Source organism: Grus americana, chromosome 10 (genome assembly GCF_028858705.1).
Source record: "Grus americana isolate bGruAme1 chromosome 10, bGruAme1.mat, whole genome shotgun sequence".
Classification (NCBI taxonomy): Eukaryota; Metazoa; Chordata; class Aves; order Gruiformes; family Gruidae; genus Grus; species Grus americana.
This window is the reverse complement of record NC_072861.1, coordinates 10,260,745-10,278,104: the sequence shown is the minus strand read 5'-3', so window position 1 is coordinate 10,278,104 and position 17,360 is coordinate 10,260,745. Positions and strand designations below refer to the sequence as shown.

General features: G+C 37.5%; 1 protein-coding gene across 3 annotated transcripts in view; it reads right to left on the bottom strand.

The window, feature by feature from the left end:
- Positions 1–17,360, bottom strand: part of WDR72 (WD repeat domain 72) — a 117,296-nt gene that overhangs the window by 47,660 nt on the left and 52,276 nt on the right. For all 3 annotated transcript variants that reach the window (XM_054837387.1, XM_054837385.1, XM_054837388.1), the window contains 3 exons: positions 6,614–7,431; positions 4,386–4,477; positions 3,341–3,423 (listed from right to left, as the gene is read on the bottom strand). In XM_054837387.1, the coding sequence (XP_054693362.1) occupies positions 3,341–3,423; positions 4,386–4,477; positions 6,614–7,431 (993 nt within the window). The remainder of the gene's footprint in view (positions 1–3,340; positions 3,424–4,385; positions 4,478–6,613; positions 7,432–17,360) is intronic.

The following is a 17,360-nucleotide window of genomic DNA, read 5'->3' as shown; positions in this document are numbered from 1 at the left end:
TCACAAGCAAAACAGACCAAACTTAGAGAGGGAATTCATCTAATTTATTACTAGGCAAAACAGAGTAGAGGAATGAGAAAATAAAATCAACTCTTAAAACACTTCCCCCCACCCCTCCCATCTTCCCGGGCTCAACTTCACTCCCGGCTTCAACCTTCCCCCCCCTCAGCGGCACAGGGGGACGGGGAGTGGGGGTTACGGTCAGTTCATCTCACGGTGTTTCTGCCGCTTCTTCATCCTCAGGGGGAGGACTCCTCTCATCGTTCCCCTGCTCCAGCATGGAGTCCCTCTCACGGGGTGCAGACCTTCAGGAGCAAACTGCTCCAGCGTGGGGTCCCCCACGGGGTCACAAGTCCTGCCAGCAAACCTGCCCTGGCGTGGGCTCCCCTCTTCACGGGTCCACCGGTCCGGCCTGGAACTTGCTCCAGTGTGGGCTTTCCACAGGGCCACAGCCTCCTTCAGGTGCCTCCACCTGCTCTGGTGTGGGGTCCTCCACAGGCTGCAGGTGGAATCTCTACACCCCCTCATCCTTCCTCCACGGGCTGCAGGTGGAATCTCTACACCCCCTCATCCTTCCTCCATGGGCTGCAGGGGGACAGCCTGCTTCACCATGGCCTTCACCACGGGCTGCAGGGGGATCTCTGCTCCAGCACCTGGAGCACCTCCTCCCCCTCCATCTGCACTGACCTTGGTGTCTGCAGAGTTTCTTACATCTTCTCACTCCTCTCTCCGGCTGCAAAAGCTCTCTCCCTAAGTGTTTTTCTTCTTCTTAAATATGTTATCACAGAGGCGCTGATTGGCTTGGCCTTGGCCAGCGGTGGGCCCGTCTTAGAGCCGGCTGGCATTGGCTCTATCAGACACAAGGGGAGCTTCTAGCAGCTTCTCACAGAAGCCACCCCTGTAGCCCCCCCGCTACCAAAACCTTGCCATGCAAACCCAACACAGTCAACAACAGGCAAAATGTTTTGATCGCATCACAGTTTGACTATTCTGATAGCTTTTCTTTTTAAGTTTTGTTTCAATGTTCACCCTTTCAGCCAAAAAGGTTTCATAAAGCTACAATATAGTATTATTTCAAAAAATAAAATATAACCAAATATTTATCACAGATATAACTGAGAAATAGGATATTTTAAATATAGAGTAAGGACAATTAAGGGCAGAAATGCAACCACTGTTTCCAGGCAAGCTTTTCTGTTTTATACTTATCTGAAAAGACAAGCATACTTAAGTAATTTCTGGGTGAGATGGGAGTGTGGCAACAAGCTATATTTTATCCGAAAGAACAGCAAAATGCATGATGACCTTTCCTTTAAAATCATCTGGGGGGAAAATATTTACAAAAAAATATGCATTTTTTTAAAATTTAAGACAGTAAAAGCCCTCCTTCAGCCCTTCAACTTCAACAAGTCAGTGGACCCCTGATCAATCATTTGCAGCAGGTTTTTTCAGTTTCCTTGTTTGCACAGAATCTGTTGCTGTACTGTGAGGAGATGAGGAATCAATAACTGGCAAGTCCTTTGGGTCATGTCTGAGAGTCAGTATCTTCCACTGAAGATAACAATAAAAAAGTTTTTAAAAGCAGGGTAAGTAGTGATGTTTTGGGTAAATGTACGTGAGTGCTTAACCAGGCTGCTCAGGATTAATAAGTTTGCCATAAGTCTGTGTTTGCAGAAAAAAAGTTTTAACAAAGACACCCTATCAACAGAAACTATAATTTTGTATAAATCATTGGTTGCTGAATACCCACACCTATTGCTAACATCACAAATTATGTTGAATGTTAAAACGTTTATGGCAGTTTGGCTGCAAACAACCCAAAATCTGCGCTACACAGCAGGTTAACAGAGCTTATCACAGCTACAAAGCTGTGTCTGAATAATGTTAAAATTTGAGAAGCATTGATAACATGGTATTTGCAGTACTTCATTTCAGCATTTTAAATTTAGAGTCTTTTCTGAACAAAAAAGTGTGAGGCAGCTTATTCCATGCCTTATCTCTCTCCACACTAATCTCCTACACTAGATAAGACTGTTACCGTTGTATAAACTGATCAGTCACTAAAATTAACTGGAAAATATAAATACATAGATCCCACATAATCAGCTATGCTACAAAACTTTCATGGCTATACAACTCTCTGAAGAGTTTCAGTGACTGACCAGGTCAGCAAGAGATTATACGGATTTCACATGACAATTGCGGCTATTGAAACTGAGGTCCTGTATTCGATTTTTTTAATAAAAGATTTTAAAAAAGGAAAAAATCTTATTGTAAGAGAAAGCAGGACAGTTTCTGAGGGAAGAAGAATGCTGAAATAACATGGAAGATGTGCAGACAGTGGGGATAATAAACAACTGATAAGCTCAAGATAAAATACTGAATTCAATGGACTGAATATCTGCAGAAACCATAACTGTCTAACAGAACAGGGGACTATCACTGCAGCACCCAGCCCTGCACACCTCGGCTCTGGAAAATATTCTTAGCACCTGAAATGCAGCACAGAGTTGCATTTAATTTTAGAAGTAACATTATAAACCAAACTTGTAACAGGCATTTCTCTTTTCTGGGGTAAAATCCCTTGTGGTCACAGGAGTCTGTCTTGAGTTTCATAGTCCTGAACATTAACTCACGCAAGCAACCACACAACTTTATTTAAATACATATTTCCAAAATGAAAAATGGTCTTTAGATTTCACTGTTCAGATTATTTCAGTTACCTGTCAACTCTCAAGAAACAGTAATTTATCTCCAAAGACATCGGATGCTTCACTAACAGTAGGCATGCGCTTCATCTCACCTCGGAACCCATAACTTTTCTAAGTCATCCTTGAAGACTGTTCTCATAAGTACGTACTTGGGATTAATCATTTATCCCTTTAAGAAGGGATTTGCTGTTTCTTCTATAATAATACATTGGTATATGACACTGCCCTTATTTTGGTCTGTATTTTCCTGGAGCATAAAATGGCATTTGTAATGTAAGTTACATCTGGTTGTTAGAGAACAAGTTTTTAAACATTTTTAAAACACTTTTTAAAAATTTTTTAACTTTTTTAAACACATGCTATGAAGATGATCACCTAGTTTAAAGACTAGTAGGACAGTTACTTTCCCACACGTACTAAACGTGTACTTTAAGGTAAAATAGTTTTATAAATAGCATACTTCATACTGAAATAATAATCTGCTTTCCATAGATCTGAATGGTACGATTTATGTAATAATTTCACCCATGTATCCATAACTTATGTCACTTTACAGATTCCAAAAACTAAATTACAGCCAATGTTACTTAAGGTTTACGTTGCAACAACTGACAGAGGCTATCTTCTACCTTTATAGGTTGGTCACTCCAACGGCAAATGAGTTTCAGCAGTGAAACGCTCCCAGACTCCGGAGAATGATATCTACTTTTACCTGAAAAACACACGTATAATTTATGAACTGATAACATACGTACAAGCACACAAATAAAAAGATATTTAACATGTTCATTTTTTCACTTCAGCAACATACTTGCAAAGATCTGAAAAAGCCCAATTTCTTAGCATATGCTTTCATCTCATGCAAAAAGCACAAAGTGTTCAGACAATATACTGTTTGAACATTTATTCTCGTCCTGCGCCAGAGAAGGAAAGGTACACTAAAACCCGATTTTAGATGGGCATATTAAGGCTTGTTTACACAGCAGAGAGTCAAGATTTAACTTGAAAGAATTTGTGCTATCCGTCTAGACAGGACTTAGCCTATAAGAGAAGAATTGTATTTGTTAATTAATGTATACTGCCAAATATCCATACCCTGGTTAGGTTTTTATTTACGCGTTCTTTGGTTAGTTGCATACTGTAAAAACAAACTTAGACTGGCTTGTAGAACCAAGATTGGTGAACAACTGCCTGTGGGACATGAACATGAGATCACTTTATGCCACCCTAAGCCAAAAGTCTAAGGGCATCATTGAACAGTCAGGATGACTCTTGTATTACTAAGGCAACAGTTTGCTTGAAGGGCTGTATATATTATTGGGCAGGCACGTAGCGGTGATGAGGGAGATGGGGAAGGGGGGGCATGACTGTCTGTCTTGTTATATTTCTGTTGTTCAGATTACTAGAAAATGTCTTTAGAAACTCAGTTGAATGTTTTGCCATCACAGAAAAAATATCCTTGATTCCAATGTTACTTAACAGTCAACATTTTGTTTACATACTTTTGTGGTATTCACCACAACCAGAATAATCCAGTTTCTGTATTTGCAAACTGGATCTGCTCGAAGCTAAAGAATATAATCTTTTTCATTACTGAAGTTAAATGATGTATTTTAGCATGCAAAAAAAAAATCCCACTTGAAAGCTAATATTGCCACTCTTCCATATACTTACTGCTTGGTAACTCTCCATAAAAGCTGGGGAATGAAGGTGCTACTGCTTCTATATTTCGCCATTTGTTATGTACAGACTCTGATTTCTGTGGACTAAAAGAATACGAAACTATTAAACAAAACCTTACCATACTTCCAAAAATCTTATGTTTTAAGGTAGGGTTGGCTTGTTGTGGTTTTTTTGTTTGTGTTGGGGCTTTTTTATTATTTTTATTTTTTTTACTCTTATCAATTACTATTAACAACAATTTAGTTTCTCCTCAAAAGTCACTTGCATTCTTTGGCCCACAACTTGGTATTGAAACATTCACATGTACACAAATACTAAAAAGTGCCATCCATATGCAGAAACTTTACACTTGGCTCAAACTTACTATAGTTAACTTTTATATTGTATTAAAGAAACAAAGTCATATGTGAAGAATATAATTTTCACGAAGGACTTGTGCTGTTTTTTTCAGGGAAAGAGGGAAAAGTTCAGGGAGACTAGCAGCTTTAGTTTGTAAGTTTCCATTTTTTCACAGTGTTAAATAATTTAAAATATTATTGCAATACTTGGGATTTTCAGTAGATGGCTACAATTTAGGAGACTAGTGTGTATATCTCCTGCTCTTCAGTACTTTGCCACTGATGAACTCAGCAACCTGACCCTTGAAGACAAAGGATATGGATGCAAGGGAAAGGAAGTGAAAAACCTCTAAACCCTTACGCTATTTATTTTAAATACATTGCTATATTGACCCTGCACAAACTATATTTAGGTGTCATTTTAAAATAATATATCTCACCTTTCAAATTCACTACCATCAACAGTAAGTCACAATATTTTGAAAGCTTTGCAATACTAAACAAGCTCAAAGCTTTCAGCTTGAGAGTTTTAAGTTACAGATACTCAGGAGATCGGGACCCTTAAAGAACTGTGTAAGCTGTCCTACTAACTCCTCCTGCAAACCCTGTGGCGAATTAGAATTCAATATGTACTTTTTAACTTGAGCATGCTGCAGTTTTTGCTAAACCAACTGCTGAAACAGATGTGGCTACATACTGTAATTTTAGAAGGCAAACTGCACAAAATAGCATTTACCTAGTTTCTATAAAATAAAGTACTCTTGTGTCATTAAAAATTTGAACAGCTCATCATAGCAAAGAAAACTCATTCCAACCCTGAATATGGAGTAAATGATGAATAAGGATATATCATATAAAAAGATTTAATGAATGAACACAGATTAGACTGGTTCATTCAGACCCTGGTTATTTGCAGGAGGAAGAGGTGAAATGAAGGCTGAATCCTTAGATGGTGGCAAATCATCCGAGTCTTATTCGTGCTGTGCTTATTACTGGGGAGGGGGGAAGAGGGAAGGGAAACTTCACAGGAAAGGGGCTTTTTCTCCCTAGGTGGAGAGAGGGAGGTAACTTTGCATACACATAATTGGTTTTGAGGAAATATAGAAAGTATAGATACATTCAGACAGCAAAACTTTAATTCTCAGATGAAAAGATAACATTATCACATGAAAGCACATCATGTATGGAACCCGTGTTTATTTTTCTAAACAAGCATCTGAAACATGAATATCCATTGCCTCATTAGTATGCTCCATTGGCTTGGTCAAATAATGTTGAGTATGCTATTTTTCCTTTAATGCTGAAAAAGCATTTAGCCAATAAATTTGTTTTGAGTACCATAAATGTTATTTGTGACGGTTCTCCAAACCTAAGGGCTGATAAGGCATTCATTCCCAGTAGCTGCCATCATGACTGGGGAAGCCGTACTTTAGATAGCGTAACTAAGACAGACTGTTGTCTCATGTTTTATTTATCACTGGAGCCAAGGGTTTCGTGGTAAAGGAAGTATATTGCTTACAGAGAGTGGAAGTTAAAACAGCACAAATGTGCTAACACACATCTCGAAACATGCCTGAAGAGACCTCGTTATTCTACTTAGTTTAACTGTGAGGAAAAGAACGATCTCTGGAAAAAACAGGGTGTGAAGCTGGATAACTCAAGTCTTGTTCTGTTGAAAAAAACATTTCTTGCGTCAGTTCTCATCCACTAAATGATAAAGATATTTAGCTTTATCCTAATCACCTCTTATTCAAAGAACGTCCTATAAAAATGCTCTAGAGAAAGAATGTAAACTCCATTGCAAAAGACCACGTTAAGTGTCATTTTTCACTTTTTAACCACTATAAAGGAAGAAAAGACTCATAATGAAAAGGTTCTTACCTTTCCGTTTCACCTGTAATGGCCGCAGGTATGTTAATTATCCTGTTGATTAGAGCTATTCTGCTAAATAAGAATACTGTTTCCAGTCCCTTTGTTCCATAAACATTATTCTCGGGTCCATCCTTCTTTCCAACTTGTCCTTCAGTTGCAGCAAGGTACATGTTTGATAAATCAAGCACTCTTCTTGAAAATAAGTTGATTACTGCATGTTCTTCTGGCACACCACAATCAGTACATTTCCATCCTGGCAACATTAGTGATAGGTGGGTTTCATTTGACACAAGCCCAAAAGAAACAGGACACTGAAGCCTCGAGATATCTAAGTGCCTAACACAAAGATTGTCTATTTCTTTATCTACACCCCACGGTAAGAGACATGACAAAAGCAGTTTAGCTGTATCAGTGGTGACGTCCACGTCGATGTTTCCTGATGGCTGCATTCTAATCTTTCTTGAACTCTTCATTTTTTTCTGTCTTTTCATGCCACCACTTCCTTCCACAGACCTGGCTGTGTTGTTATCCCTACAGACTTGGTCTGAACGGGCAGTTTCTACTTGCCCATCCACTGGATACATGGAGCCAGAAGTTTTCTTTCTTTTTAACGTCAGTGCCCTTTTCTCAGTAGTACTTTTGGCTCTTTCTAGAGTGTCACAGTTGTGGAATGAATTTGATGGCGTTAATCCATTGAGTTGAGATGACAGAAGAAGTTCCTCAAGTTTTTCCAGATCAAATAAGAGAATATGAAAGTTTACATTGTTCCATTTTGTCTTAACTGGTAAAATAGTAAAAGGCGGTTCGACGTGGCTGGTATCAGTTAACTGAAAGATAAAAATTAAGTGTCCAAATGCAAATCCATAGTACTGTAACTTTCAAGATATCAGCATAGAATTGCATATGGAATAGACCAAATCTATTAGCTTCATTAAGTTCAACTTAATTATATTTATTCACTTCTTACTAAGGTAAAAGTATTTTCTTCTAAATAGCTTAAGATACAGAGAGATATATGCATGTAAATACTATAATACAGGCTCCCTAACATCTTTTATACAGCCATGCTGTAAGATTACATTTACCTATGCCAAAACTCTAGGCTGGTATTTCTTCTGCTGGGTTTCATTTCAGGCTGGGGGCTTTTTTGTTTGTTTTTTGGTTTTTTGTTGTGTTTTTTTTTTTTTTCTCAAAAATAATGTTAGGGAAACGGATTCTATGATGTTGCAAAATTCTTGCAAACCTTGAGAACCTGTAGCCTTACCTTGTAGCAAATTGTAATGTCTGAGATAAAGACTATGCCTTTTGCCATTTCAAAACATGCAAAATTATTCTAAAGCTACTTAATTCCGAGTTGTGTGTCACACTATCAGCAACAAGAACTTATGTAATTAGATCTCCAGTTATAAAATTAATTACCTTAGATGAAAATAATTGAGAGAAAGAGACCTCAGAGATACTAAAATGTTTGTGAATATCTGAGTTCATGTTGCGCCACCCTATTTCCAACCTGGATCTTTCTAAAATTCCCCATTCTTTTTCCACCAACTTTAAAGGCCATTCACAGCAATAGATTTGCAGAGCATCATTTCAGTTCCACATGCTAATGTGCTGGTATAAAATACACATTTGATTACTGCTGTTAATAAATACCCGAAGAAAATAGTTTATGAATCCCCCTAAAATCTGGCAGAAAAAGATTTGAGAACAGCTACAGTTACTGACAACTTTAGACTGACATGTTAAACTCTGATAACAGTAACCTAATGATGAACTGAACAACATGAGGAAATGTTCAAAACCTTCAAAAAATTCAACTCAGTTTTATTCTTGTAGTTTCAATCTTTAAATGATAAATCTTCATTAAGAACAAAAGTTTATATCTTTTAGAGTTAGAATTAATTATTTTGCCAGTGTCCTTGGCATAGGGCAGATGATACAATGCTGTGACAAGCTCTTGAGGATGGGATGTCTTCAGACACATTAAAAAAATCAGCTCCTTATACAGATATCACAGAAGAACTTATGACACAAGTGCCTGCCAAAACCAATCTGTCCTGGACATTAGAATCTTAGAGAGAAGGTAGTCTAAGCATACAGAAAGAATACAATATTTGAGAAGATAAACTAAGATAAGAAAGTCTTCTCTATTAGGAGAAAATCTATAAATCAGATACTCTGAGTAGAACCTGTGGAAAGAAGTAAGGAACAAGAATAAACACAAGAATGAAGAAAAATATTCATATAAAGCCATGTGAATGGAGGATACACGCAGGCAGGAGTAAGATCCTAAGGATGAAGAAGTCAAGACAGGGAATTTCCAAAATCCATCCTGTAGCCTTTGGGATATTTCTGTACATGGAAAGCATCCCATTTTTACTTTTTTCCCTACTGCCAGTATCCATGACCACTTCATGAGAGATGCGCTGTCTTGGCAATCTGTGCCAGCTAATTTCTGAGAGTCTTTAAAGAGAGGAAATACAGCAAGTTACCTCAGATCTCATATTCCAATCAAGATCCACTTACAAGAGTGGATTTCCTGCCTTACACATCTGCAAATTCAGAGGAAAAAACATTTCACATTCCTGCTGCCCTTTTCCCCATACAACATTCTGTGCCTGTGTATTCCCAGCATGACAGCATTTTTAGGACAGAGCTTCCACAGGCTTCAGAAAGCAGAAGAAACATACTAGTAGGAGCACAGTAGAGTATCAGCCTCTTTTGCTGCTTTCTTACTCCTTTTTTTTCCCCTTATAAGAGGTCTGAACCTACATACCACCCAATGAAGAGTCTGCAATAATAATGTTACCAGTGACAGTTAATCACAAATATTCAAATTTTAAAAGGATGATCTTAATTTTTCAACAAAATCTATTTTCCTCCTCAATTTTAGTTTTTAGCTGCATTTTAAAATATAAAGTCTGAAACAATAATTCCTTTCAAGCAAAAAAGAGAAATATTTTGTAAATATGGACTCTGGGCATTATGATTCTTTTCTTTTTTTTTCCATAGGAAATGCAATATTACATAGAATCACAGAAATAATTACTGGAAGGAGGTCATCTCATCAAACCTCCTGCTCTACAGATTTTCATGTCACTGATTTTTATGAAACTGCTGGTATTTCAGGATTCATTTTCTGAGGAAAAAGACCATGACAAATATCTAATCGTAATTTGGAACGAAAATCCTATTGCTTCTGCATGCGACTAAAAAACATATCAGAAACTGAACTAAATGACAGAGTTGAATCTTTAAGCATACTCAACAAGTTTCAATTATAGAGACAAAACGCTAAATTTTTATGAGAGAGAAACTCCAGCTGAGTTTGTGGAAGAATAACTACTTTCTTTCACAGGCATCATCATGCTGCACTGCCAAGCGGCATTCCATGAAGGTACTGGGAGGATCTTCCAATGGTAAAGTTAAGTTATGAGACCACGACACACCACCTTATCTCAGAATCCTGCTGTATCTATTAAAGAGGTATCTTTTACCTCCAGGGGAACAGCAGACATGAGGGAGTATAAATTCCTCGTTGATGCTTTTGCCCTGTTCTTTAAACGCTTACGACTTGTACGTATGTTTTTATTGTCCTGCGCAAGCCTATACGGTCAGCGCTGCATCCAGTCTAGCTATTTCACCTTCACAGGCAAGCACGTAGGAGCAAAAAGACAGCATCAAGCAGCGACTTTTCACTCCAGTGATACTTCTGCAATCATGCCAATTTCCATATCACAAGTGATACAGGCCTTTCTAGATCAACATGTTAGTTTTAATTTCCTTGTGATAATTAGAAATATTCCACTACCAAAGAACTGTTTCTGTTGAAAATAGCTGAATCTTAAAAGAAACCATCAAGTATTAGTAAACAGGCCAACAGCTGGCTTTAACTTGAATGCAATGTTAATTCGTCTTTCTCAAGCCCACTCCTTACCTAACTCCTTTTACTACAAGCTATGATTTTATAGGATTAGCTATGTTTAAACTGTTAATATCATAGTTACAAATAACACAAGGAAAAAATTTGATGCTCTAACCTATAAGTTATTTGACTACTTAGTTTTGGATAATAATATAATTTGGCTTTCTATTATTTAGAGAATGATGCTCCCACCAGATGAGGATGCACTCTAAATACATAACCTTAAAGATCTCCATAGGGAGTCATAAGTAAAATATAACTGCTTGTTCAAATTTTATTTTTATCCCTTTTTTCCCTTTTTAAAAAAGGATACATTGTAGTTAAGCACTAGGATAATTTTAATATTTAATTATGCTATTTCCTAATACATAGGGAGAACCCCATGGAATGCAAACACTGGAATTCACAAGTTAGCTTTGATATTAATAGAAACTATTATTTGGCCTAACATTTTCATTTTCTGTTCTATACGTTTATATTTGGTTCATTAATATTTAGAAAACTTTGGCAAAATTACCATCCAAAGGAAGATGGTTGAGGCATGTGGTGATGCTACCATGTGTGAAGTCACAATAAATGTTTATTGGCAATATGAAAGCTTATTGACATTGATCCTAAAAGCAGCTACCAAATCATCTTAGCACTCTGCCATAGGCATTTCATTCCAATGAAAGAAGGTGGACATCTAAAGTCCTAGACATAAAACACTATTTAGGAAATATGGACAAGCTATTCTTTGTAAGAGAAGATGACAGAAAACAGAAGGAAATCCATAAAACTAACGATGAACTAGAGAGCTGGGAATAGCATTTAATGATGGATATTGAAAAATCAGATTAACAGATATTTACATTCTGTACTGTGCCTTTCCTGAAGTTCCAGAAGTATTTCACAAAAATAAATCCTACTACATTCAGATAAATATTGCCATTATCATTAATTTTTTTCAAATGTACGCATTAAGAGTTTAGTAACTCAGCGTCAAAAAGCACACTAGTAACAATAACAAAGCACGATTCATCTCTGAACCACACAGTCCAACTTTAAGGCCACCCTGTGGCCAGCACACAGGCTTCAGTAATGAAAAGATCCCTTTTTCCTTTTCTGACAAGTTTTGCTCAACTCAGACTCAGTTACCACAGGATTGTCTTTCGAACCCTAACTGCTTAAGCAGATAGCACTGCATGTATCCAAATAGCAACCCATTCAAGCCTTATTATTCTCCCAGTGAATTTCAAACTTTCATGTCAAAGACTTTAGTAATGCAGGGGCTTCCTTCCATTCTGCAACTTAAGTGATCACCACACTGATGTGCTGAACACAACCTACAGATTTTGATAATCATCAGTCTGAAAGCACAAAGGCATCTTTTCTAGTTTACCATTGCTGGTTTTAAATTTTATTTTTGACATGGCCAACTTTCTGATTCCCTATTTATAGGTCTCCCCTGGCCACCAATGCTCCATCTAATGGTGTTATTTAGCTGAAAAATTGCAAAGATTTTTTAAAGTCTTGATTTTAAAAATCTTCTGAAAGTTATTATAGAGAAGGCAAACTGTATGACTTTTCACAACTTCAGTAATTTTATCCAATTTTTTTCCAAATTATCTTTGTCCTCCTTGTAATTGTCCAAGTGTATGAATCTAAAATAAGTGTAAACGTTAAGGTCTTCTGCTGTAGTTCAGTTGTGGAAATCAGCAGAATGTACTACCTTTTTTGTGCATCACTAGCAATGAGTCTAACAAGGAGTTACTTGAAGGAGGGGCATGTTAGTCAAGAAAGAACACTTTAATAAGAAAAGTCGTATTTTCGTAAAGTGTAAAAATTGTCATGCTCAGGGCTAAACCCAGGTTTTTATTGTCATGATACAGCTTGCCACTTTTGGTGTAAAGCTGAGAAGCAGGAAGAACTGTGTTTTGTATACGCATGCATTATCTCAAAAGTAATCTCCTAGCACCATCAGCCATGGCAGTTACAATATTGACTAGTCCCTAACCAAGCCTGATAAGTATCACATGAAGCTTCTATAACTATTAGATCTTAATTTAAACATTTCAAAATAGCCTACTTTTTTCAATTTCCTTTTTAGAATTAACAAATCAGTTTGAAGCTGAATAGTTGAGTAGTGAGGCTAGAAGTCCTTTGTGCAAAATAAAGCCATTTGTGTGCTGATAACATTCCTGCTTAACAACTGTAACTTGCAACATTTTTACTACTTGGAGAGATCTGCATTGCTTGATAAGGCTCCCTATGAAGTCTTCACCTGTAAGCTTTAAAGAAACAAGTCTGGCTACAGCCCAAAATTGTATCCTGAGACTCACGAACCTCTTGTGCATCATCTCCGCCTGACCTACAGCAGAACAAGCTTTCTACATCCAGGAAAGAGCAGAATTCAGGGAGGCTTTGAAACGGCAAGTTATATTCCACGCATGGCAACTCGCGGCTCTGTAATAACTCCCTAGTTTGCCACTGAAGATGTTGGAGCCAGGACAAGACAAGAGCTGGAGCAACAAACTTTGCAGACTCACTTTAACTGATTTCTTCTGGCATAGAATCCGTTCCTGCTCCACAACTTACACGTGTGTTCTACTTCTTTTCTTCTCCCTCTACACATCCTTACCAAACCACAATAGCACCCAAGGAAAAATTTGCCCATGTCTATGGGAAGGGGGAGGCAGGGGACTATCCTTGCTGTGGCCCCCAAATACATTAATACACGCCATTATCTTGAACAGGTTTCAGACAGACATGCCATATAAAAGTTTAATGGAAAGTACAATCCAAGTGCTATTTTACCTAGCTGCCTTCTCATCTCTAAAGGCCTTTTTCCACTGGGATCCAACTTCTTCTAGGGATGCTATTCCACTTAAAACACACACTTCCATTAGCTGGCAGGGATTCCCATACTGTTTCAACTCCTCGTATATACGTACTTTCTCCACACACCAGCTTTCTTTACCAGATGCATTCTATTGCGGGTTTTGTGCTAAAAACAGATTTGACAAGAATGGTCTTGACATTCATTTTACATAAAGGAAATAAAGTGGCAAAATCACACGGTACGTTTTTAGAAGGCAAACCAGACGCAAAATATATTTAGACATCACTTTGATACCACTGAAAAGAAATTGCTCAGGTCTCACAGCGTGGGTAGCATCAACTTCTACGTAAAACAAGTCCTGAAGGATTAAACACGACACTTTCCTACAGACTTTTGGCTGCCTTTATCCATTGTGCCATCACTTTATCCCAAACATAGCAGGATAAAAGTAACAGAAAATTGGCACTAAAGTTCCCAGCGTGGGCAGAATGAATCATGCTGTATAAAGCATAAATGTGAGCTATTCTGCTGATTCTAATCAGTTTTTTTAATTATGTAATATTCGAGGGATTTAATTGTGTTCCTTTGAGCTTTCTCTGAGAGACAGTATACTTTGATCCATTAACATTAAACAAGTCAGAAAAAAGATCAGTCCCCTCCTTTACCCACTACTTGTTGCCCTTAAGGGCTCAAGAAACTGTTAGACAGAAACTGAACAACTTATTTTTAGGTGAAATTTTAGTCAGTTTTGGGGGAGGGTGGTGGTGTGTGCATGAGCTTAATTGAAATATTGTCAAAGGAGACAAAGATTCTTTCATTACCTGAAGCTGCCCTGCTTCTGATCTTTTGAGGTGGGGGATTTTTTCTCTTATTTCTCTGCAGGTTTTTGCAGATTCATGCTTTTCTCTTTTGACAGTCGTTAAGACCATTGGAAGCCCTTAACACCCACCCAGTACAACAGCGCACTTAAGCACACGGTAAGAGTCTGTCGGATAAGCAAGACTTCCTCTTTTAAAGAGTAATTAGTTCCTTATTAAATATACCTACTATAAAGAAATCTGCTAATTTAATCAGTAAAATACCACTATCCTACTGTGTATTCATTGGAAGACATCCTGTGAACCAAGTACATATACTTCACCCTTTCAAACAAGTGCTTTAAAGCAAAACCCAATATGGAATCTTTAAAACCACTGCATCTTACAGTCTTTAAGTTTCTTGATATGATAGTTTCTGAAATATCACAATGAAGGTTGAGAATATAATACCAATATGCTTATTTCAATGAAATTAACACTTATCCAGCATCTAGTTTTGCTGTAATCTGACCTTTAACTACACTACAAAGACAGTAGAGACTTTAAAGAACATTTACATGTTTGAATCACTGTTCATTATCTCCGTGGCAATCAATAACATTGACAATAAATGGGATTTGTTTTTTTAAAAACTAAAATGTGAAGAACCTTGGTTACAGCAAAGAGAAGAGGGGCACAGTAGAATTTGCCAACAAAAATGTATTGAGGGCTCAAAATGTTCTGTGCCTTGATTGTGCCAGTCACTAGGATGTCAACAGAAGTTCAGAGCTCCTAACTTTTCTCAGAATCATGTCTCATCATTGGTCTGGCTCTAGGCTCACAAAATACAAACATGCCACACAGCTGCTTGTAAAAGTTATTTAGCTACTCCTACCCTCTTACATTTGTACTTCACAGAGCTGGAAGAACCATTTCAATGGAAGTATGGCTAACACCACACCTAGGGGTCTTAAACATTAACTTATATTGCCAATGACAGCTCTGTTCTATTTTCCATGAAGCTTTATCCTTGATGGTAGGAAGCAATAAGTGTGTTTGGTTTTGTTTGAAGTGGTTTTTTGTTGGTTTTGTTTTGGTTTTCTTTTTTTTTAAACATAGAATAGCTTATTAAATGTTTTTACCTGCATAGACATTTTTCTCTAACCTTGTTAAAGAAAATAGTAGCATTACATATATACATAAGAGAATGAATTATGTTTTGGGGACATGTTTGCAGGTGCTGTCTCAGTTTTGCAAAATAGGAAACCAGCAATTGTCTTATGGAATTATGTCAGAAAAATACATAAACAATACACAAAATGGCTGGCACAGTGTAAATTAAAGCATTAAATTCATTTCTAAATCCTCTGAGCCCTCAGTTGCTAGAGATGGTAGTCGATAGTAGTAAAAAAAATTGCCTCCTTGAAATGTGCTTGGTGGACAGCAGCTTGATGATTGGCAGCACAAATAGAAGACAAACGAGAAAGCCTTCAATCTGCAGCTGATGCACAGGAAGAACATGGGGAGCTGAGTTTACAATAGAGAAAACATTACCAAGCTAATGGCACAGGCAATCATTTGACCACCATGCATCTCTGATAGCAGCAGGGCATCCATTTTCAGTTAAGTGTTAGAGTACCTTTTTGCTTTCTCTGACCACTGCAGGGGTAAAACAACCTAGTGCGTGAAACCCACTGACTGGTAATAAATTACTATATTGGATACTTTTTGTTTTCTTTCAGCAATGACTTTACTGTGTATTCCTGCTATCATTACCAATTAAAGTGGAGATTGCGTTAGCAAGCTATATCTAACTGTATATCAGTCCCTGTGCTCCAATTGCTTTGGCAAGTATCGCAGGGTCAAGAGGCTCCTCTGACCTTTATCAGCTAAGTCTCTCTGACCACTCACTATTTGCAGCAATCTCAGCTGAACAGATGGACACTTTTGCAGACTCCATAAAGCTTAGAATATAAAGATAAATGAAATTGTGTTTGGGGCTTCAAACTAGTTTATGAGCATAAAATATTGTTAGCAAGTTCCACAAAAATCTCAGATTTCAAATAGCACATCTTAAACCTATACCATGAACACACCACCTCTTTATCTACTCGGAAATGGGGGGGTTTTGTTGTTGTAGTTTCTACATTTAAGACTAAAAACTTGATATAACTTACATGTCTAGTTAGTACCAAGTCCCTTACGAATTTAGAAAGCCTAATTTAATTACTTTAATCACTAAAAAGAAGAAAATGCGATACAGCCTTTTACCGTGCCAGTCAGAGCAGCATACAGCACATGATCAAGCAGATCATTCAGTGGAAGAATATGGAACAGTGGGATACTACAGAGCATTCAGAGATAGCTTGGACCTTCATTTGAAATTTCACTGTCCTAAGTTTCTTAAAAGCCCTTATTCTTTAAATTACTGCACCAAAATTTTAGTCATACAACACATAAGGGAAAGCTTCAAATTATCTAGGTCATGCTTGAACTGGTAATACTTAGATATAAATGTGGTCTTGCGATCATATTTATGTATTCGTAACCAAAAAATAATCTGCTGTTCAACAATAACATTGAAGTGTCTTTTGTTTAGGCTAAATCATATCAGCAAGCCATCCTTGTTAAGTTCATAACCTTAAGTAACAAACATTACACGGGCTTAACTAGATTTAGTGTTGAAAATTTCTTAAACTGGATAAAACCATGGAATAGTATTATTTATTTACTTTTTTAAGCCTGGCTTGGTTTTCAGAAGAAAAAATCCCCAAGAGGTAAAATTCTGACACACATGCACACTCCCACCTCTAACCCTGCCCACTTCCTGGAGCTTCGAATTTAGGGAGCATGTGAAGCGTTTCTGTCACTAAAGCGTCCACAGCTTCCCACAGTGGGCGGAGAGCTCAGGTCTACCCTCTCCAAAGCAATGCTGGCTTTATCCATAGGGTGAACATCATGCAGAGTAAAGGTGCTACTAAACCAAGGTCGTCATATTCCTTAACTTCAGACGCTTCACTTAGTCATAGGACTGAGGATCCTCTTGAGGGGGATGTTCAGAACTTTTCTCTTATTCATTTACCCTTTTTAAACCTCAGTAATCATGTATAAAGAACTAAGTGTAAAAAGCCTGGAGTCAAGAGTGGTGTCCCAGTTTGCTTCCCCATGCAATCTATGCTTGGCCTGACACTTCATCATTTGGACAAGTCAGTC